Source organism: Oncorhynchus mykiss, chromosome 15 (genome assembly GCF_013265735.2).
Source record: "Oncorhynchus mykiss isolate Arlee chromosome 15, USDA_OmykA_1.1, whole genome shotgun sequence".
NCBI classification, from domain to species: domain Eukaryota; kingdom Metazoa; phylum Chordata; class Actinopteri; order Salmoniformes; family Salmonidae; genus Oncorhynchus; species Oncorhynchus mykiss.
Genome location: NC_048579.1, coordinates 72,864,119 through 72,886,618, shown reverse-complemented (window position 1 = coordinate 72,886,618; position 22,500 = coordinate 72,864,119). Strand labels below are relative to the sequence as shown.

General features: G+C 46.5%; 1 protein-coding gene across 6 annotated transcripts in view; it reads left to right on the top strand.

Moving 5' to 3' along the window:
* The window catches only part of LOC110490677 (proline-rich protein 5), a 61,226-nt gene that overhangs the window by 29,629 nt on the left and 9,097 nt on the right, over positions 1 to 22,500 (top strand). For all 6 annotated transcript variants that reach the window (XM_036945311.1, XM_036945314.1, XM_036945316.1 and 3 more), the window contains 4 exons: positions 5,226 to 5,274; positions 6,718 to 6,775; positions 9,047 to 9,138; positions 10,726 to 10,866. In XM_036945311.1, the coding sequence (XP_036801206.1) occupies positions 5,226 to 5,274; positions 6,718 to 6,775; positions 9,047 to 9,138; positions 10,726 to 10,866 (340 nt within the window). The remainder of the gene's footprint in view (positions 1 to 5,225; positions 5,275 to 6,717; positions 6,776 to 9,046; positions 9,139 to 10,725; positions 10,867 to 22,500) is intronic.

Sequence of the window (22,500 nt, the reverse complement as noted above, 5' to 3'; positions counted from 1 at the left end):
CTATACCCTGTCTTCCAGTCAGCTGAGTAACTAGGCTGTTGGACATGACTCTATACCCTGTCTTCCAGTCAGCTGAGTAACTAGGCTGTTGGACATGACTCTACACCCTGTCTTCCAGTCAGCTGAGTAACTAGGCTGTTGGACATGACTCTATACCCTGTCTTCCAGTCAGCTGAGTAACTAGGCTGTTGGACATGACTCTATACGCTGTCTTCCAGTCAGCTGAGTAACTAGGCTGTTGGACATGACTCTATACCCTGTCTTCCAGTCAGCTGAGTAACTAGGCAGTTGGACATGACTCTACACCCTGTCTTCCAGTCAGCTGAGTAACTAGGCTGTTGGACATGACTCTACACCCTGTCTTCCAGTCAGCTGAGTAACTAGGCTGTTGGACATGACTCTACACCCTGTCTTCCAGTCAGCTGAGTAACTAGGCTGTTGGACATGACTCTATACGCTGTCTTCCAGTCAGCTGAGTAACTAGGCTGTTGGACATGACTCTATACGCTGTCTTCCAGTCAGCTGAGTAACTAGGCTGTTGGACATGACTCTATACCCTGTCTTCCAGTCAGCTGAGTAACTAGGCTGTTGGACATGACTCTATACGCTGTCTTCCAGTCAGCTGAGTAACTAGGCTGTTGGACATGACTCTATACCCTGTCTTCCAGTCAGCTGAGTAACTAGGCTGTTGGACATGACTCTATACCCTGTCTTCCAGTCAGCTGAGTAACTAGGCTGTTGGACATGACTCTATACCCTGTCTTCCAGTCAGCTGAGTAACTAGGCTGTTGGACATGACTCTACACCCTGTCTTCCAGTCAGCTGAGTAACTAGGCTGTTGGACATGACTCTATACCCTGTCTTCCAGTCAGATTATAAACTCTGTCAGTCCGTTGCTGCTGTACCAGACATGTTGGGTCATTTCCTGTGTGGTTCTGAGGAGCCCTGTGACCTTCTCGTTACGGGATGTGAAAAAGGAAGTACCTGTCTTCCTCTCCAGTCTACCACAGGATAGTGGTGTAAAGTACTTAAGTAAAAATACTTTAAAGTACTACTTACGTAGTTTTTGAGGTATCTGTACTTTACTATTTATATTTATGACAACTTTTACTTCACTACATTCCTAAAGCAAATAATGTACTTTTTACTCCATACATTTTCCCTGCCACCCAAAATACTTGTTACATTTTGAATGCTTAGCAGGACAGGAAAATGGTCCGAATCACACACTTATCAAGAGACTGCCTCTGATCTGGTGGACTCCCTAAACACACATGCTTCATTTGTAAATGACGTCTGAGTGTTGGAGTGTGCACCTGGCTCTCCGTACATTTATAATAATAATAATTATGTTGCTGTCTGGTTAATATCAGGGATTTGAAATGATTTATACTTTTACTTTTGAAACTGAAGCATATTATAGCAATTACATTTACTTTTGATAAAAACAAATAGTTGTAGACTTTTACTCATGTTTTTTATTTTACCTTTATTTAACTAGGCTAGTCAGTTAAGAACAAATTCTTATTTTCAATGACGGCCTAGGAACAGTGGATTAACTGCCTGTTCAGGGGGCAGAATGACATATTTGTACCTTGTCAGCTCGGGGATTTGAACTTGCAACCTTCCGGTTATTAGGCCAACACTAACCCTAGGCTACCCTGCCGTCCCTACACTCTAACCACTAGGCTACCCTGTCGTCCCTACACTCTAACCACTAGGCTACCCTGCCGTCCCTACACTCTAACCACTAGGCTACCCTGCCGTCCCTACACTCTAACCACTAGGCTACCCTGCCGTCCCTACACTCTAACCACTAGGCTACCCTGCCGTCCCTACACTCTAACCACTAGGCTACCCTGTCGTCCCTACACTCTAACCACTAGGCTACCCTGCCGTCCCTACACTCTAACCACTAGGCTACCCTGCCGTCCCTACACTCTAACCACTAGGCTACCCTGCCGTCCCTACACTCTAACCACTAGGCTACCCTGCCGTCCCTACACTCTAACCACTAGGCTACCCTGCCGTCCCTACACTCTAACCACTAGGCTACCCTGCCGTCCCTACACTCTAACCACTAGGCTACCCTGCCGTCCCTACACTCTAACCACTAGGCTACCCTGCCGTCCCTACACTCTAACCACTAGGCTACCCTGCCGTCCCTACACTCTAACCACTAGGCTACCCTGCCGTCCCTACACTCTAACCACTAGGCTACCCTGTCGTCCCTACACTCTAACCACTAGGCTACCCTGCCGTCCCTACACTCTAACCACTAGGCTACCCTGCCGTCCCTACACTCTAACCACTAGGCTACCCTGCCGTCCCTACACTCTAACCACTAGGCTACCCTGCCGTCCCTACACTCTAACCACTAGGCTACCCTGCCGTCCCTACACTCTAACCACTAGGCTACCCTGCCGTCCCTACACTCTAACCACTAGGCTACCCTGCCGTCCCTACACTCTAACCACTAGGCTACCCTGCCGTCCCTACACTCTAACCACTAGGCTACCCTGCCGTCCCTACACTCTAACCACTAGGCTACCCTGCCGTCCCTACACTCTAACCACTAGGCTACCCTGTCGTCCCTACACTCTAACCACTAGGCTACCCTGCCGTCCCTACACTCTAACCACTAGGCTACCCTGCCGTCCCTACACTCTAACCACTAGGCTACCCTGCCGTCCCTACACTCTAACCACTAGGCTACCCTGTCGTCCCTACACTCTAACCACTAGGCTACCCTGCCGTCCCTACACTCTAACCACTAGGCTACCCTGCCGTCCCTACACTCTAACCACTAGGCTACCCTGTCGTCCCTACACTCTAACCACTAGGCTACCCTGCCGTCCCTACACTCTAACCACTAGGCTACCCTGCCGTCCCTACACTCTAACCACTAGGCTACCCTGTCGTCCCTACACTCTAACCACTAGGCTACCCTGTCGTCCCTACACTCTAACCACTAGGCTACCCTGCCGTCCCTACACTCTAACCACTAGGCTACCCTGCCGTCCCTACACTCTAACCACTAGGCTACCCTGCCGTCCCTACACTCTAACCACTAGGCTACCCTGCCGTCCCTACACTCTAACCACTAGGCTACCCTGCCGTCCCTACACTCTAACCACTAGGCTACCCTGCCGTCCCTACACTCTAACCACTAGGCTACCCTGTCGTCCCTACACTCTAACCACTAGGCTACCCTGCCGTCCCTACACTCTAACCACTAGGCTACCCTGCCGTCCCTACACTCTAACCACTAGGCTACCCTGTCGTCCCTACACTCTAACCACTAGGCTACCCTGCCGTCCCTACACTCTAACCACTAGGCTACCCTGCCGTCCCTACACTCTAACCACTAGGCTACCCTGTCGTCCCTACACTCTAACCACTAGGCTACCCTGCCGTCCCTACACTCTAACCACTAGGCTACCCTGTCGTCCCTACACTCTAACCACTAGGCTACCCTGCCGTCCCTACACTCTAACCACTAGGCTACCCTGCCGTCCCTACACTCTAACCACTAGGCTACCCTGCCGTCCCTACACTCTAACCACTAGGCTACCCTGCCGTCCCTACACTCTAACCACTAGGCTACCCTGCCGTCCCTACACTCTAACCACTAGGCTACCCTGTCGTCCCTACACTCTAACCACTAGGCTACCCTGCCGTCCCTACACTCTAACCACTAGGCTACCCTGCCGTCCCTACACTCTAACCACTAGGCTACCCTGCCGTCCCTACACTCTAACCACTAGGCTACCCTGCCGTCCCTACACTCTAACCACTAGGCTACCCTGCCGTCCCTACACTCTAACCACTAGGCTACCCTGCCGTCCCTACACTCTAACCACTAGGCTACCCTGCCGTCCCTACACTCTAACCACTAGGCTACCCTGCCGTCCCTACACTCTAACCACTAGGCTACCCTGCCGTCCCCTTTCACTTTTCCTTGAGTGATTTTCCATTAAGGTATCTTTACCTTTACTCCAGGATGATAATTAGGTACTTTTTCCACCACTGCCACAGGACCTGTTTAGGAATCTACACTGAGTGTACAAAACATTAAGAACACTTCCCTAATATTGAGTTGCACCCCTGTTTGCCCTCAGAACAGCCTCAATTCATTGTGGCGTGGACTCTACAAGGTGTGGAAAGCGTTCCACAGGGAGGCTGGCCCATGTTGACTCCAATGCTTCCCACAGCTGTGTCACTAGAAACTGAAGGAGCGTGACACAAAACCGGTGCGCCTGGCACCTACTACCAGACCCCGTTCAAAGGCACTTCAATCTTTTGTCTTGCCCATTCACACACAATTCATGTCTCAAGGCTTAAAAATCCTCCTTTAACCCGTCTCCTTCCCTCCATCTACACTGATTGAAGTGGATTTAACAAGTGACGTCAATAAGGGATCATATCTTTCACCTGGATTCACCTGGTCAGCCTGTTCTGGAAAGAGCAGGTGTTCCTAATGTTTTGTAAACTCAGTGTATAGATATGCCTTGGCTTTGACCAATACCTCCTCCATTTCCCTAACTTTAAATAAGTAGGGTACCACACAGTGTTCATAAAGCAAGTAAGGTGTTGGTGGTGTCACTGGGCTGAGCGAGTGGGCTTAGGGGTGGGAAAGGGCACAGAGGAGTGACATGAGGTGGCATGAGGGTGAGAAGGGTGAGGGAAGAGAGGCAGTGAGAAGGGTGAGGAAAGAGAGAGAGGCAGTGAGAAGGGTGAGGGAAGGGAGGCAGTGAGAAGGGTGAGGAAAGAGAGGCAGTGAGAAGGGTGAGGAAAGAGAGAGAGGCAGTGAGAAGGGTGAGGAAAGAGAGAGAGGCAGTGAGAAGGGTGAGGGAAGAGAGAGAGGCAGTGAGAAGGGTGAGGGAAGAGAGGCAGTGAGAAGGGTGAGGAAAGAGAGAGAGGCAGTGAGAAGGGTGAGGAAAGAGAGAGAGGCAGTGAGAAGGGTGAGGAAAGAGAGAGAGGCAGTGAGAAGGGTGAGGGAAGAGAGAGAGGCAGTGAGAAGGGTGAGGAAAGAGAGAGAGGCAGTGAGAAGGGTGAGGGAAGAGAGAGAGGCAGTGAGAAGGGTGAGGGAAGAGAGAGAGGCAGTGAGAGGGTGAGGAAGGTGTTGAAAGAGAAGGAGACAGGAACATTGTGGCATAGTGTGTCTAGCCTCTACTTCTGTGTGTCCACCCAGTTCAGAATGTTAAACTGCTGTTTTCTTCTAGGCAACTACTGAAGACGGAGCTGGGCTCTTTCTTTACTGAATACCTCCAGGTAAGAGACTGTCTCTCTGCACCGCAGCACTGATATTAACATTACTCTGATATTACTAACGTTACTCTGGTATTACTAACATTACTCTGGTATTACTAACATTACTATGGTATTACTAACATTACTCTGATATTAACATTGCTCTGATAGTAACGTTGCGCCGACATTACAAGTATTACTCTGATATTACTAACATTACTCTGATATTACTAACATTACTCTGATATTACTAACATTACTCTGATATTACTAACACTACTCGGATATTACTAACATTACTCTGATATTACTAACATTACTCTGATATTACTAACACTACTCGGATATTACTAACATTACTCTGATATTACTAACATTACTCTGATATTACTAACATTACTCCGATATTAACATTACTCTGATATTACTAACGTTACTCCGGTATTGCTAACATTACTCTGATACCGCTAACATTACTCTGATATTACTATCGTTACTATGATATTATTAACATTACTCTGATATCTACATTAATCTGATAGTAACATTCCTCTGATATTAACATTCCTCTGATATTAACATTACTCTGATGTTAACATTACTCTGATATTAACATTACTCTGATATTATTAACATTAATCTGATATTATTAACATTACTCTGATATCAACATTACTATGGTATTCCTAACATTACTCTGATCTTTCTAACATTACTCTGATAGTAACATTACGCTGATATTAACAGTACTCTGATATGACTAATATTACTCTGATATTAGCAACATTACTCTGCTATTACTAACATTACTCTGATATTACCAGCATTACTCTGATATTACTAACATTACTCTGATATTACCAACATTACTCTGATATTACCAACATTACTCTGATATTACTCTGGTATTACCAGTATTACTCTGATATTTCTAACATTACTCTGATATTACCAACATTACTCTGATATTACTAACATTACTCTGATATTACCAGCATTACTCTGATATTTCTAACATTACTCTGATATTACTAACATTACTCTGATATTACCAACATTACTCTGATATTACCAACATTACTCTGATATTACCAACATTACTCCGATATTACTACCATTGCTCCGATATTACTAACATTACTCCGATATTACTAACATTCCTCTGATATTGCTAACATTAATCTGATATTACTGACATTACTCCGGTATTACTACCATTACTCCGATATTACTACCATTACTCCGATATTACTAACATTACTCCGATATTACTAACATTCCTCTGATATTACTAACATTACTCTGATATTACTAACATTGCTCCGCTATTAACATTACTCTGCTATTACTAACATTACTCTGATATTACTAACATTACTCCGATATTAACATTACTCTTAATATATATTTTTTTTAAGTCCTGGTTGTAGAATGTGAATCCTTGTTTTCTTTCCTCCTCTGCAGAATCAGCTGCTGACAAAGGGAATGGTGATACTGAGGGACAAAATGCGTTTCTATGAAGGTATGAATCATATTACATTACTAATACAATAAAGATGTAGCACTACTTACTAATACAATAAAGATGTAGCACTACTTACTAATACAATAAAGATGTAGCACTACTTACTAATACAATAAAGATGTAGCACTACTTACTAATACAATAAAGATGTAGCACTACTTACTAATACAATAAAGATGTAGCACTACTTACTAATACAATAAAGATGTAGCACTACTTACTAATACAATAAAGATGTAGCACTACTTACTAATACAATAAAGATGTAGCACTACTTACTAATACAATAAAGATGTAGCACTACTTACTAATACAATAAAGATGTAGCACTACTTACTAATACAATAAAGATGTAGCACTACTTACTAATACAATAAAGATGTAGTACTACTTACTAATACAATAAAGATGTAGCACTACTTACTAATACAATAAAGATGTAGCACTACTTACTAATACAATAAAGATGTAGCACTACTTACTAATACAATAAAGATGTAGCACTACTTACTAATACAATAAAGATGTAGTACTACTTACTAATACAATAAAGATGTAGCACTACTTACTAATACAATAAAGATGTAGCACTACTTACTAATACAATAAAGATGTAGCACTACTTACTAATACAATAAAGATGTAGCACTACTTACTAATACAATAAAGATGTAGCACTACTTACTAATACAATAAAGATGTAGCACTACTTACTAATACAATAAAGATGTAGTACTACTTACTAATACAATAAAGATGTAGCACTACTTACTAATACAATAAAGATGTAGCACTACTTACTAATACAATAAAGATGTAGCACTACTTACTAATACAATAAAGATGTAGCACTACTTACTAATACAATAAAGATGTAGCACTACTTACTAATACAATAAAGATGTAGTACTACTTACTAATACAATAAAGATGTAGCACTACTTACTAATACAATAAAGATGTAGCACTACTTACTAATACAATAAAGATGTAGCACTACTTACTAATACAATAAAGATGTAGCACTACTTACTAATACAATAAAGATGTAGTACTACTTACTAATACAATAAAGATGTAGTACTACTTACTAATACAATAAAGATGTAGTACTACTTACTAATACAATAAAGATGTAGCACTGTTTGAAGTACTGTCTGAAGTACTGTTGTAGCGCTGTTTGAAGTACTGTCATAGTACTGCTTGAAGTACGGTTGTAGTACTGTTTGAAGTACTGTTCTTGTACTGTATGAAATACTGTTGTAGTACTGTTTGAAGTACTGTCGTAGTACTGTTTGAAGTACTGTCGTAGTACTGTTTGAAGTACTGTCATGGTGCTATTTGAAGTACTGTCGTAGTATTGTTTGAAGTACTGTCGTAGTACTGTTTGAAGTACTGTTTGAAGTACTGTCGTAGTACTGTTTGAAATAATGTTGAAGAACTGTTTGAAGTGATGTTTGAAGTGATGTTTGAAGTACTGTCGTAGTACTGTTTGAAGTACTGTCATAGCATTGTTTGAAGTACTGTCACAGTACTGTTTGAAGTACTGGTTGGTCATAATGTAGCCTATTGTGGCCCATTATCGTCTCTGTTGAGGTATAGTCAAGTGGTGAAGATGCTCAAACCACCTGACCCTGACATCAAGTACACAGCTTATTTCTGCTGAAGTGCTATTGTCATGGCGACCAGACAGGAAGTGTTACTAACGTCACAGACCTCAGACCACAACCAGATGGGAGATTTGACATTGTTGAAGAAGTTGAACCAGGCCTCGTCCCTCACCCTCCTCTCCTTCCTCCCTCCCTTTACTGCCTCTCTTCGATTCCTCGTCTGGTGTCAGTCAGCTTCTTACAATAGAACCCTTTCAAAATGACTTGTCCTCTTCAGATGGTTGAACCCAGTAGCCCTCTGCTCCAGCCGTGACCCAGCCGTCCCCGCCACCGTGACCCAGCCGCTCCCTGCCACCGTGACCCAGCGGCCCACACCACTGTGCCATTTGGCAGCACTGCTCAGAAACAGCTAACTGATAACTAAATCTCTCTCCGGATTCCCTCTGCCACAAGCAGGTCTCAGATCTCAGTGTGTGTGAGAGATGGGGTGTTGATGCATCTCTCTGCTGGTGTTAGTGCCTTTCAGGATCTGTATCTGTGACAAACCATGAGAAATTACAACATATCAAACAGAACATTCACACTTTTTTTGAGTCCATGCTAATTAGCACCATTGCTACTTTCTGATTGGTTATTTTGACTTCCGGGTTGTCTCCAGGTCAGAAGCTATTGGACTCCTTGGCAGAGACGTGGGACTTCTTCTTCTGTGATGTTCTGTCCATGCTTCAGGCTATCTTCTACCCAGTACAGGTACAGTTACTCATTTTGGGTGTCAGTACTGTCTATATTTAGTTGCAGCAGGTCCAGCTGTAGAACATGTGAGGTGCTGGTGATCCGCTCCGGTGAGCTCCTGCCCAAGTCAAGGCACTGGTTACTTCTCCCTGTGGTGTTTCCCTTGTATTCAGACAACTAAAAAGCAACATACAGTAACATACAGCAACATACAGTAACATACAGTAACATACAGCAACATACAGTAACATACAGCAACATACAGTAACATACAGTAACATACAGCAACATACAGCAACATACAGTAACATACAGTAACATACAGCAACATACAGTAACATACAGTAACATACAGCAACATACAGTAACATACAGCAACATACAGTAACATACAGTAACATACAGCAACATACAGCAATATACAGTAACATACAGCAACATACAGCAACATACAGTAACATACAGTAACATACAGCAACATACAGTAACATACAGCAACATACAGTAACATACAGTAACATACAGCAACATACAGCAACATACAGTAACATACAGCAACATACAGTAACATACAGTAACATACAGCAACATACAGTAACATACAGCAACATACAGTAACATACAGCAACATACAGTAACATACAGCAACATACAGCAACATACAGCAACATACAGCAACATACAGTAACATACAGTAACATACAGCAACATACAGTAACATACAGTAACATACAGCAACATACAAGTTATTTTGTGAACAGTCCAGTGCACATTCTTACACAACAGAGTTTTCCAAAACAAATTAGGAGAATTTGATAGATTTTCCAAAAGCATTTCAACATACAATAGAATGTTGAGTGGCCCTAAGCATGGTGTGTGTCTCTCTCTCTCTCTCTCTCTCTCTCTCTCTCTCTCTCTCTCTCTCTCTCTCTCTCTCTCTCTCTCGGTGTGTGTCTGTCTCTATCTCTCTCTCTCTCTCTCTCTCGGTGTGTGTCTGTCTCTATCTCTCTCTCTCTCTCTCTCTGTGTGTAGGTGTGTGTCTGTCTCTCTCTCTCTCTCTCTCTCTCTCTCTCTCTCTCTCTGTGTAGGTGTGTGTCTGTCTCTATCTCTCTCTCTCTCTCTGTGTGTGTGAGTCTCTCTCTGTGTGTGTGTGTGTGTGTCTCTGTGTGTAGGTGTGTGTCTCTCTCTCTCTCTGTGTGTGTGTGTGTGTCTCTCTCTCTCTCTCTGTCTCTCTCTCTCTCTCTCTGTGTGTGTGTCTCTCTCTCTCTGTGTGTGTCTCTCTTTCTCTATCTCTGTGTCTCTCTCTCTCTCTCTCTGTGTCTCTCTCTCTCTCTCTCTGTGTCTGTCTCTCTCTGTGTGTGTCTCTGTGTGTGTCTCTGTGTGTAGGTCTGTGTCTGTCTCTCATTCTCTCTCTACGTGTCTCTCTCTCTCTCTATGTGTTTCTATGTGTGTGCAAGTCTCTGTGTGTAGGTCTGTGTCTGTCTTTCACTCTCTCTCTCTCTCTGTGTCTCTCTCGCTCTATGTGTTTCTATGTGTGTGCAAGCCTCTGTGTGTAATCTCTGTGTGTAATCTCTGTGTGTAATCTCTGTGTGTAATCTCCACCAGGGTAAGGAGCCGTCGGTGCGGCAGCTGGCCCTGCTTCACTTTAGGAGCATTATCACTCTGAACATCAAGCTTGAGGACGCCCTGTCCCGCCCCCGCGCCCGTGTCCCCCCCTCTATCATACAGATGTTACTGATACTGCAGGTAGGGAGGCACACACACACACACACACACACACACACACACACACACAGTCAAACACGTACAGAGGCGTGCACTCAGACACACACATAAGGACTCAAATGAAATGTTATTTGTCACATCGTAAACAACAGGTGTAGACTAACAATGAAATGCTGACTGACGGGCCCTTCCCAACAATGCAGAGAGAAAAATATAGAAAAGACAATAACACAAGGAATAACGATAATGAGTAACGATAACTTGACTATATACACGAGGTACCAGTACTGAGTTGATGTGCAGGGGTACGAGGTAATAACTTGACTATATACACGAGGTACCAGTACTGAGTTGATGTGCAGGGGTACGAGGTAATAACTTTGCTATATACACGGGGTACCAGTACTGAGTTGATGTGCAGGGGTACGAGGTAATAACTTGACTATATACACGGGGTACCAGTACTGAGTTGATGTGCGAGGGTACGAGGTAATACCTTGACTATATACACGGGGTACCAGTGCTGAGTTGATGTGCAGGGGTACGAGGTAATAACTTGACTATATACACGGGGTACCAGTACTGAGTTGATGTGCAGGGGTACGAGGTAATAACTTGACTATATACACGAGGTACCAGTACTGAGTTGATGTGCAGGGGTACGAGGTAATAACTTGACTATATACACGGGGTACCAGTACTGAGTTGATGTGCAGGGGTACGAGGTAATAACATGACTATATACACGAGGTACCAGTACTGAGTTGATGTGCAGGGGTACGAGGTAATAACATTACTATATACACGGGGTACCAGTAGTGAGTTGATGTGCAGGGGTACGAGGTAATAACGTGACTATATACACGGGGTACCAGTACTGAGTTGATGTGCAGGGGTACGAGGTAATAACTTGACAATATACACAGGGTACCAGTACTGAGTTGATGTGCAGGGGTACGAGGTAATAACATGACTATATACATGAGGTACCAGTACTGAGTTGATGTGCAGGGGTACGAGGTAATAACTTGACTATATACACGGGGTACCAGTAGTGAGTTGATGTGCAGGGGTACGAGGTAATAACTTGACTATATACACGGGGTACCAGTTGTGAGTTGATGTGCAGGGGTACGAGGTAATAACTTGACTATATACACGGGGTACGAGGTAATAACTTGACTATATACACGGGGTACCAGTAGTGAGTTGATGTGCAGGGGTACGAGGTAATAACTTGACTATATACACGGGGTACGAGGTAATAACTCGACTATATACACGGGGTACGAGGTAATAACTTGACTATATACACGGGGTACGAGGTAATAACTTGACTATATACACGAGGTACCAGTACTGAGTTGATGTGCAGGGGTACGCGGTAATTGAGGTAGATATAGGTAGGGATAAAGTGACTAGGCAACAGGATAGATCATAAACAGTAGCAGCAGCTCGTGTGATGAGTCCAAAGAGTTAAATTCTCTGCAGTACCATAAATAGCAGACGACACCATTTCCTTGATGAACACAACGTCCTGAGCAGAAGCCAGATTGGATATTTTTTTTAAATGATCATACAACAGACCACATTTCCACCCTCCACACTCTAACTGACCAACAAGTAAACCAAGGCACAATCTACTCGTGTTTTATAGACTTCAAGAATACATTTGATTAAATTTGGCACAAAGGTCTTTTTTTATAAACTAATAGAAAGTGGTATTGGAGGGAAAATATATGATGTTATTTAATCAGTGTACACTAAAAACAAATGTGCTGTTAAATTTGGCAACAAGCAAACAGACATCTTCTCTCAGGGACGTGGAGTGAAACAGGGCTGTCCAATAAGTCCAACACTGTTTAACATCTACATTAATGAATTGGCAAAAACATTAGAAGAATCGGCAGCACCTGGTATCACCCTACACAACACTGATATCAAGTGTCTGCTGTACGCAGATGACCTGGTGCTGCTGTCTCCCACTAAGGAGGTTCTGCTGTAGACAGATGACCTGGTGCTGCTGTCTCCCACTAAGGAGGTTCTGCTGTAGACAGATGACCTGGTGCTGCTGTCTCCCACTAAGGAGGTTCTGCTGTAGACAGATGACCTGGTGCTGCTGTCTCCCACTAAGGAGGTTCTGCTGTAGACAGATGACCTGGTGCTGCTGTCTCCCACTAAGGAGGTTCTGCTGTAGACAGATGACCTGGTGCTGCTGTCTCCCACTAAGGAGGTTCTGCTGTAGACAGATGACCTGGTGCTGCTGTCTCCCACTAAGGAGGGTCTGCTGTAGACAGATGACCTGGTGCTGCTGTCTCCCACTAAGGAGGGTCTGCTGTCTCCCACTAAGGAGGTTCTGCTGTAGACAGATGACCTGGTGCTGCTGTCTCCCACTAAGGAGGGTCTGCTGTCTCCCACTAAGGAGGTTCTGCTGTAGACAGATGACCTGGTGCTGCTGTCTCCCACTAAGGAGGTTCTGCTGTAGACAGATGACCTGGTGCTGCTGTCTCCCACTAAGGAGGGTCTGCTGTAGACAGATGACCTGGTGCTGCTGTCTCCCACTAAGGAGGTTCTGCTGTAGACAGATGACCTGGTGCTGCTGTCTCCCACTAAGGAGGTTCTGCTGTAGACAGATGACCTGGTGCTGCTGTCTCCCACTAAGGAGGTTCTGCTGTAGACAGATGACCTGGTGCTGCTGTCTCCCACTAAGGAGGTTCTGCTGTAGACAGATGACCTGGTGCTGCTGTCTCCCACTAAGGAGGGTCTGCTGTCTCCCACTAAGGAGGTTCTGCTGTAGACAGATGACCTGGTGCTGCTGTCTCCCACTAAGGAGGGTCTGCTGTCTCCCACTAAGGAGGGTCTGCTGTCTCCCACTAAGGAGGTTCTGCTGTAGACAGATGACCTGGTGCTGCTGTCTCCCACTAAGGAGGTTCTGCTGTAGACATATGACCTGGTGCTGCTGTCTCCCACTAAGGAGGTTCTGCTGTAGACAGATGACCTGGTGCTACTGTCTCCCACTAAGGAGGGTCTGCTGTCTCCCACTAAGGAGGGTCTGCTGTAGACAGATGACCTGGTGCTGCTGTCTCCCACTAAGGAGGAGGTACAGCAGCACCTAGATCATCTGCACCGGTTCTGTCAGACCTGGGCCCTGACCGTTTCCACGGGTTCTGTCAGACCTGGGCTCTGACCGTTATCCACGGGTTCTGTCAGACCTGGGCTCTGACCGTATATACACGGGTTCTGTCAGACCTGGGCTCTGACCGTTAATCACAGGTTCTGTCAGACCTGGGCTCTGACCGTTAATCACAGGTTCTGTCAGACCTGGGCTCTGACCGTTAACCACAGGTTCTGTCAGACCTGGGCTCTGACCGTTAACCACAGGTTCTGTCAGACCTGGGCTCTGACCGTTAATCACAGGTTCTGTCAGACCTGGGCTCTGACCGTTAATCACAGGTTCTGTCAGACCTGGGCTCTGACCGTTAACCACAGGTTCTGTCAGATCTGGGCTCTGACCGTTAACCACAGGTTCTGTCAGACCTGGGCTCTGACCGTTAATCACAGGTTCTGTCAGACCTGGGCTCTGACCGTTAATCACAGATTCTGTCAGACCTGGGCTCTGACCGTTAATCACAGGTTCTGTCAGACCTGGGCTCTGACCGTTAATCACAGGTTCTGTCAGACCTGGGCTCTGACCGTTAATCACAGGTTCTGTCAGACCTGGGCTCTGACCGTTAATCACAGGTTCTGTCAGACCTGGGCTCTGACCGTTAATCACAGGTTCTGTCACATGGCTGTGAAGGAGCTGAGAGACGAAGCAGGAAGAGCATTCTATGCCATTAAAAGGAACATTCAAATCTAAATTTCAATTAGAATCTGGCAACAACAAAAAGCTCATCAGTTGTTGAACCAGTTGCTCTACATGGCAGTGAAGTACGGGGTCCATCATCTAATAATTAATTCACCAAATGGGACAAACATCCAATTGAAATACTGCTTTCTGAGTTTTGCCAGACTGTGTTGCAAGTGCAAAGAAAAACTCAAAATAACGCATGTAGAGCAGAAATGGACCAATACCCCCTCCTCATTCAAATAGAGACATCACATTTTCCAACCATCTAAAAACAAGTGACCCCAAAACATTCCATCGCACAGCTCTGCAGTGTCAAGAGATGAAACAAGAGAAGAGTCCCCTCAGCCAGCTGGTTCTGAGGCTCAGTTCACCAACCCAAACCAACCCCATAGAGCCTCAGGACAGCACTCAGCCAGCTGGTTCTGAGGCTCAGTTCACCAACCCAAACCAACCCCATAGAGCCTCAGGACAGCACTCAGCCAGCTGGTTCTGAGGCTCAGTTCACCAACCCAAACCAACCCCATAGAGCCTCAGGACAGCACTCAGCCAGCTGGTTCTGAGGCTCAGTTCACCAACCCAAACCAACCCCATAGAGCCTCAGGACAGCACTCAGCCAGCTGGTTCTGAGGCTCAGTTCACCAACCCAAACCAACCCCATAGAGCCTCAGGACAGCACTCAGAACATCTGGCCCAACCAAATCATCACAAAACAAAACTAAAAATATATCACCTATTGGAAAGACACCACAAAAAAATCTAAGGAAACTTCAATGGTATTTGTCTCTAAACAGACAGTACATGGTGGCAGACTATCTGACCACTGTGACTGATAGAAAACAGTCTGGCTATAGAGACCGGTCGTCACAGACAAACCTGGCTGCCCAGAGAGGACAGTCTGGCTATAGAGACCGGTCGTCACAGACAAACCTGGCTGCCCAGAGAGGACAGTCTGGCTATAGAGACCGGTCGTCACAGACAAACCTGGCTGCCCAGAGAGGACAGTCTGGTTATAGAGACCGGTCGTCACAGACAAACCTGGCTGCCCAGAGAGGACAGTCTGGTTATAGAGACCGGTCGTCACAGACAAACCTGGCTGCCCAGAGAGGACAGTCTGGTTATAGAGACCGGTCGTCACAGACAAACCTGGCTGCCCAGAGAGGACAGTCTGGTTATAGAGACCGGTCGTCACAGACAAACCTGGCTGCCCAGAGAGGACAGTCTGGTTATAGAGACCGGTCGTCACAGACAAACCTGGCTGCCCAGAGAGGACAGTCTGGTTATAGAGACCGGTCGTCACAGACAAACCTGGCTGCCCAGAGAGGACAGTCTGGCTATAGAGACCGGTCGTCACAGACAAACCTGGCTGCCCAGAGAGGACAGTCTGGCTATAGAGACCGGTCGTCACAGACAAACCTGGCTGCCCAGAGAGGACAGTCTGGCTATAGAGACCGGTCGTCACAGACAAACCTGGCTGCCCAGAGAGGACAGTCTGGCTATAGAGACCGGTCGTCACAGACAAACCTGGCTGCCCAGAGAGGACAGGCTGGCTATAGAGACCGGTCGTCACAGACGAACCTGGCTGCCCAGAGAGGACAGTCTGGTTATAGAGACCGGTCGTCACAGACAAACCTGGCTGCCCAGAGAGGACAGGCTGGCTATAGAGACCGGTCGTCACAGACAAACCTGGCTGCCCAGAGAGGACAGTCTGGCTATAGAGACCGGTCGTCACAGACAAACCTGGCTGCCCAGAGAGGACAGTCTGGCTATAGAGACCGGTCGTCACAGACGAACCTGGCTGCCCAGAGAGGACAGTCTGTGCTCACTCTGCTCCAGGGGAGAGGTAGAGACAGAACTGCATTTCCTATTACACTGGCAAATACTCAGATCTAAGATAATAGTTATTTCCCAAAATGATCATTCAGAAACTGTCAAATATATTTAACTATAAAATTAAAAAAAGCCAATATGTGCAGTTTTGGCAGCCAGCTATGTGTCCTCCTGACACAACCTGAGGGACAGACAGCTATGTGTCCTCCTGACACAACCTGAGGGACAGCCAGCTATGTGTCCTCCTGACACAACCTGAGGGACAGACAGCTATGTGTCCTCCTGACACAACCTGAGGGACAGCCAGCTATGTGTCCTCCTGACACAACCTGAGGGACAGCCAGCTATGTGTCCTCCTGACACAACCCGAGGGACAGACAGCTATGTGTCCTCCTGACACAACCTGAGGGACAGCCAGCTATGTGTCCTCCTGACACAACCTGAGGGACAGCCAGCTATGTGTCCTCCTGACACAACCTGAGGGACAGCCAGCTATGTGTCCTCCTGACACAACCTGAGGGACAGCCAGCTATGTGTCCTCCTGACACAACCTGAGGGACAGACAGCTATGTGTCCTCCTGACACAACCTGAGGGACAGCCAGCTATGTGTCCTCCTGACACAACCTGAGGGACAGACAGCTATGTGTCCTCCTGACACAACCTGAGGGACAGCCAGCTATGTGTCCTCCTGACACAACCTGAGGGACAGCCAGCTATGTGTCCTCCTGACACAACCTGAGGGACAGACAGCTATGTGTCCTCCTGACACAACCTGAGGGACAGCCAGCTATGTGTCCTCCTGACACAACCTGAGGGACAGACAGCTATGTGTCCTCCTGACACAACCTGAGGGACAGACAGCTATGTGTCCTCCTGACACAACCTGAGGGACAGACAGCTATGTGTCCTCCTGACACAACCTCCTGACACAACCTGAGGGACAGCCAGCAAAAAGTGTAGAGCCTTACCATCTGTAGAGCATTACCATCTGTAGAGCGCTACCCTCTGTAGAGCCTTACCCTCTGTAGAGCCTTAACCTCTGTAGAGCCTTACCATATGTAGAGCATTACCCTCTGTGGAGCATTACCCTCTGTAGAGCCTTTTGGTCGGATGCCAAGCTGTTGCCATACCAAGCAGTGATGCAGCTAGTCAAGATGCTCTCTGTGGTGCAGCTGTATATGTTTTTAAGGATTGGTTGTTTTGACTTCCTGGTTGACCCCAGGTCAGAAGCTACTGGTTGTTTTGACCTCCTGGTTGCCCCCAGGTCAGAAGCTACTGGTTGTTTTGACTTCCTGGTTGACCCCAGGTCAGAAGCTACTGGTTGTTTTGACTTCCTGGTTGCCTCCTGGTCAGAAGCTACTGGTTGTTTTGACTTCCTGGTTGCCACCAGGTCAGAAGCTACTGGTTGTTTTGACTTCCTGGTTGACCCCAGGTCAGAAGCTACTGGTTGTTTTGACTTCCTGGTTGACCCCAGGTCAGAAGCTACTGGTTGTTTTGACTTCCTGCTTGACCCCAGGTCAGAAGCTACTGGATTCTCTGGCAGAGACGTGGGACTTCTTCTGTCCATGCTTCAGACTATCTTCTATAATTCCACATCAACATCACTATAAAATAGTAACTGCATACGAAGTAAGACATCTGTCATATTGGGTTGAGTTATGTGCAGTTATCTGGATCATCTCTGTTCTCAGTGGTTAGCATGATGCCAGACCAGATCATCTCTCAGTGGTTAGCATGATGCCAGACAAGATCATCTCTCAGTGGTTAGCATGATGCCAGACCAGATCATCTCTCAGTGGTTAGCATGATGCCAGACCAGATCATCTCTCAGTGGTTAGCATGATGCCAGACCAGATCATCTCTCAGTGGTTAGCATGATGCCAGACCAGATCATCTCTCAGTGGTTAGCATGATGCCAGACCAGACCAGATCATCTCTCAGTGGTAAGCAGGATTTGAGACCAGATCATCTCTGTTCTCAGTGGTTAGCAGGATGCCAGACCAGATTATTTATTTTATCAGTGGTTAGCAGGATGCCAGACCAGACCAGATCATATCTGTGGTTAGCAGGATGCCAGACCAGATCATCTCTGTTCTCAGTGATTAGCAGGATGCCAGACCAGACCAGATCATCTCTCAGTGGTTAGCAGGATGTGAGACCAGATCATCTCTGTTCTCAGTGATTAGCAGGATGCCAGACCAGATCATCTCTCAGTGGTTAGCAGGATGCCAGACCAGATCATGCTGTTTGGGGTTTTAGGCTGGGTTTCTGTACAGCACTTTGAGATATCAGCTGATGTACGAAGGGCTATATAAATAAATTTGATTTGATTTGATGATCATCTCTCAGTGGTCAGCAGGATGCCAGACCAGATCATCTCTCAGTGGTCAGCAGGATGCCAGACCAGAGAGAGTGTGATATAGTGAGCAGGATGCCAGACCAGAGGGAGTGTGATATAGTGAGCAGGATGCCAGACCAGAGGGAGTGTGATATAGTGAGCAAGATGCCAGCCCAGAGAGAGTGTGATATAGTGAGCAGGATGCCAGACCAGAGGGAGTGTGATATAGTGAGCAGGATGCCAGACCACAGAGAGTGTGATATAGTGAGCAGGATGCCAGACCAGAGGGAGTGTGATATAGTGAGCAGGATGCCAGACCACAGAGAGTGTGATATAGTGAGCAGGATGCCAGACCAGAGAGAGTGTGATATAGTGAGCAGGATGCCAGACCAGAGAGAGTGTGATATAGTGAGCAGGATGCCAGACCAGAGAGAGTGTGATATAGTGAGCAGGATGCCAGACCAGAGAGAGTGTGATATAGTGAGCAGGATGCCAGACCAGAGGGAGTGTGATATAGTGAGCAGGATGCCAGACCAGAGAGAGTGTGATATAGTGAGCAGGATGCCAGACCAGAGAGTGTGATATAGTGAGCAGGATGCCAGACCAGAGAGTGTGATATAGTGAGCAGGATGCCAGACCACCAGAGGGAGTGTGATATAGTGAGCAGGATGCCAGACCAGAGAGAGTGTGATATAGTGAGCAGGATGCCAGACCAGAGAGTGTGATATAGTGAGCAGGATGCCAGACCAGAGAGTGTGATATAGTGAGCAGGATGCCAGACCAGAGGGAGTGTGATATAGTGAGCAGGATGCCAGACCAGAGGGAGTGTGATATAGTGAGCAGGATGCCAGACCAGAGGGAGTGTGATATAGTGAGCAGGATGCCAGACCAGAGGGAGTGTGATATAGTGAGCAGGATGCCAGACCAGAGAGAGTGTGATATAATGAGCAGGATGCCAGACCAGAGGGAGTGTGATATAGTGAGCAGGATGCCAGACCAGAGAGAGTGTGATATAGTGAGCAGGATGCCAGACCAGAGAGTGTGATATAGTGAGCAGGATGCCAGACCAGAGAGTGTGATATAGTGAGCAGGATGCCAGACCAGAGGGAGTGTGATATAGTGAGCAGGATGCCAGACCAGAGAGAGTGTGATATAGTGAGCAGGATGCCAGACCAGAGGGAGTGTGATATAGTGAGCAGGATGCCAGACCAGAGGGAGTGTGATATAGTGAGCAGGATGCCAGACTAGAGAGAGTGTGATATAGTGAGCAGGATGCCAGACCAGAGAGTGTGATATAGTGAGCAGGATGCCAGACCAGAGAGTGTGATATAGTGAGCAGGAGAGCGATGTGACAGGAAACGGTCAGAGTGAAGTCAGAAAGGAGACTTCTTCCCATGAGAATAACAGTTACATGTAGTGGAGATACTTTTAGTCATTTCCATATTAATTCAACATTTACCAATCTTTTTTTTTTGGCATCCATATATATTTTTTTCCGACATCCATATATGTGTCATTTTCATTCATGTTATAATATATTAACATTAAGATTCATATGTAAACAGATGTCGACCCCCACCTCAGTTTATGTGTGTATGCATGCGTCTGTGTCTGTGACTTCTCTGCACAGTTCTCCACTGACATCATTAGAGTGACTGGGTGACCCAGATCTGCTGTCTCCTCTCTGCCAGACGCCAGGAGCCAGGGACAAACTGGAGCACACAGGAGTAGAGTAGTAGAGAGTAGATAGTAGAGTAGAGAGAGAAACCAGAGAGATGGATAAAGAGACTGAGAGATGGACAGAGAAAGAAACTGAGGGATAAACAGAGCGAGAGACAGGAAGTAAGTGTGATAGATACAAATAACCTATACTAGGAGACAGAGGTTTAATGGAGAACACAGGGAAGGATAGAAAGACTCCCTCATTTACAGCAGAAATAGAAAGAGAGGAGAGAACAGAGAACAGGACCAAGAGAGAGGAGAGAACAGAGAACAGGACCAAGAGAACAGAGAACAGGACCAAGAGAGAGGAAAGAACAGAGGACAGGACCAAGAGAGAGGAGAGAACAGAGAACAGGACCAAAAGAGAGGAGAGAACAGGACCAAGAGAACAGAGAACAGGACCAAGAGAGAACAGAGAACTGGACCAAGAGAGAGGAGAGAACAGGACCAAGAGAACAGAGAACAGGACCAAGAGAGAGGAGAGAACAGGACCAAGAGAACAGAGAACAGGACAAAGATAGAGGAGAGAACATGACCAAGAGAGAGAAGAGAACAGGACCAAGAGAACAGAGAACAGGACCAAGAGAACAGAGAACAGGACCAAGAGAGAGGAGAGAACAGGACCAAGAGAACAGAGAACAGGACCAAGATAGAGGAGAGAACAGAGAACAGGACCAAGAGAGAGGAGAGAACAGAGAACAGGACCAAGAGAGAGGAGAGAACAGGACCAAGAGAGAGGAGAGAACATAGAACAGGACCAAAAGAGAGGACAGAACAGAGAACAGGACCAAGAGAGAGGAGAGAACAGGACCAAGAGAACGGAGAACAGGACCAAGAGAGAGGAGAGAACAGAGAACAGGACCAAGAGAATAGAGAACATGACAAAGAGAGAGGAGAGAACAGAGAACAGGACCAAGATAGGGGAGAGAACAGAGAACAGGACCAAGAGAGAGGAGAGAACAGAGAACAGGACGGAGAGACAGGAGAGAACAGAGAACAGGACCAAGAGAACAGAGAACATGACCAAGAGAACTGAGAACATGACAAAGAGAGAGGAGAGAACAGAGAACAGGACCAAGATAGGGGAGAGAACAGAGAACAGGACCAAGAGAGAGGAGAGAACAGAGAACAGGACGGAGAGACAGGAGAGAACAGAGAACAGGACCAAGAGAGAGGAGAGAACAGGACCAAGAGAGAGGAGAGAACAGAGAACAGGACCAAGAGAGAGGAGAGAACAGGACCAAGAGAACAGAGAACAGGACCAAGAGAGAGGAGAGAACAGGACCAAGAGAACAGAGAACAGGACCAAGATAGAGGAGAGAACAGGACCAAGAAAACAGAGAACAGGACCAAGAGAGAGGAGAAAACAGGACCAAGAGAGAGGAGTGAACAGGACCAAGATAGAGGAGAGAACAGGACCAAGAGAGGAGAGAGGAGAGAACAGGACCAAGAGAGAGGAGAGAACAGGACCAAGAGAGAGGAGAGAACAGAGAACAGGACCAAGAGAGAACAGAGAACAGGACCAAGAAAGAGGAGAGAACAGGACCAAGAGAGAGGAGTGAACAGGACCAAGAGAGAGGAGTGAACAGGACCAAGATAGAGGAGAGAACAGGACCAAGAGAGAGGAGAGAACAGGACCAAGAGAGGAGAGAGGAGAGAACAGGACCAAGAGAGAGGAGAGAGGAGAGAACAGGACCAAGAGAGAGGAGAGAACAGAGAACAGGACCAAGAGAGAACAGAGAACAGGACCAAGAGAGAGGAGAAAACAGGACCAAGAGAGAGGAGTGAACAGGACCAAGATAGAGGAGAGAACAGGACCAAGAGAGAGGAGTGAACAGGACCAAGATAGAGGAGAGAACAGGACCAAGAGAGAGGAGAGAACAGGACCAAGAGAGGGGCGTGAACAGGACCAAGATA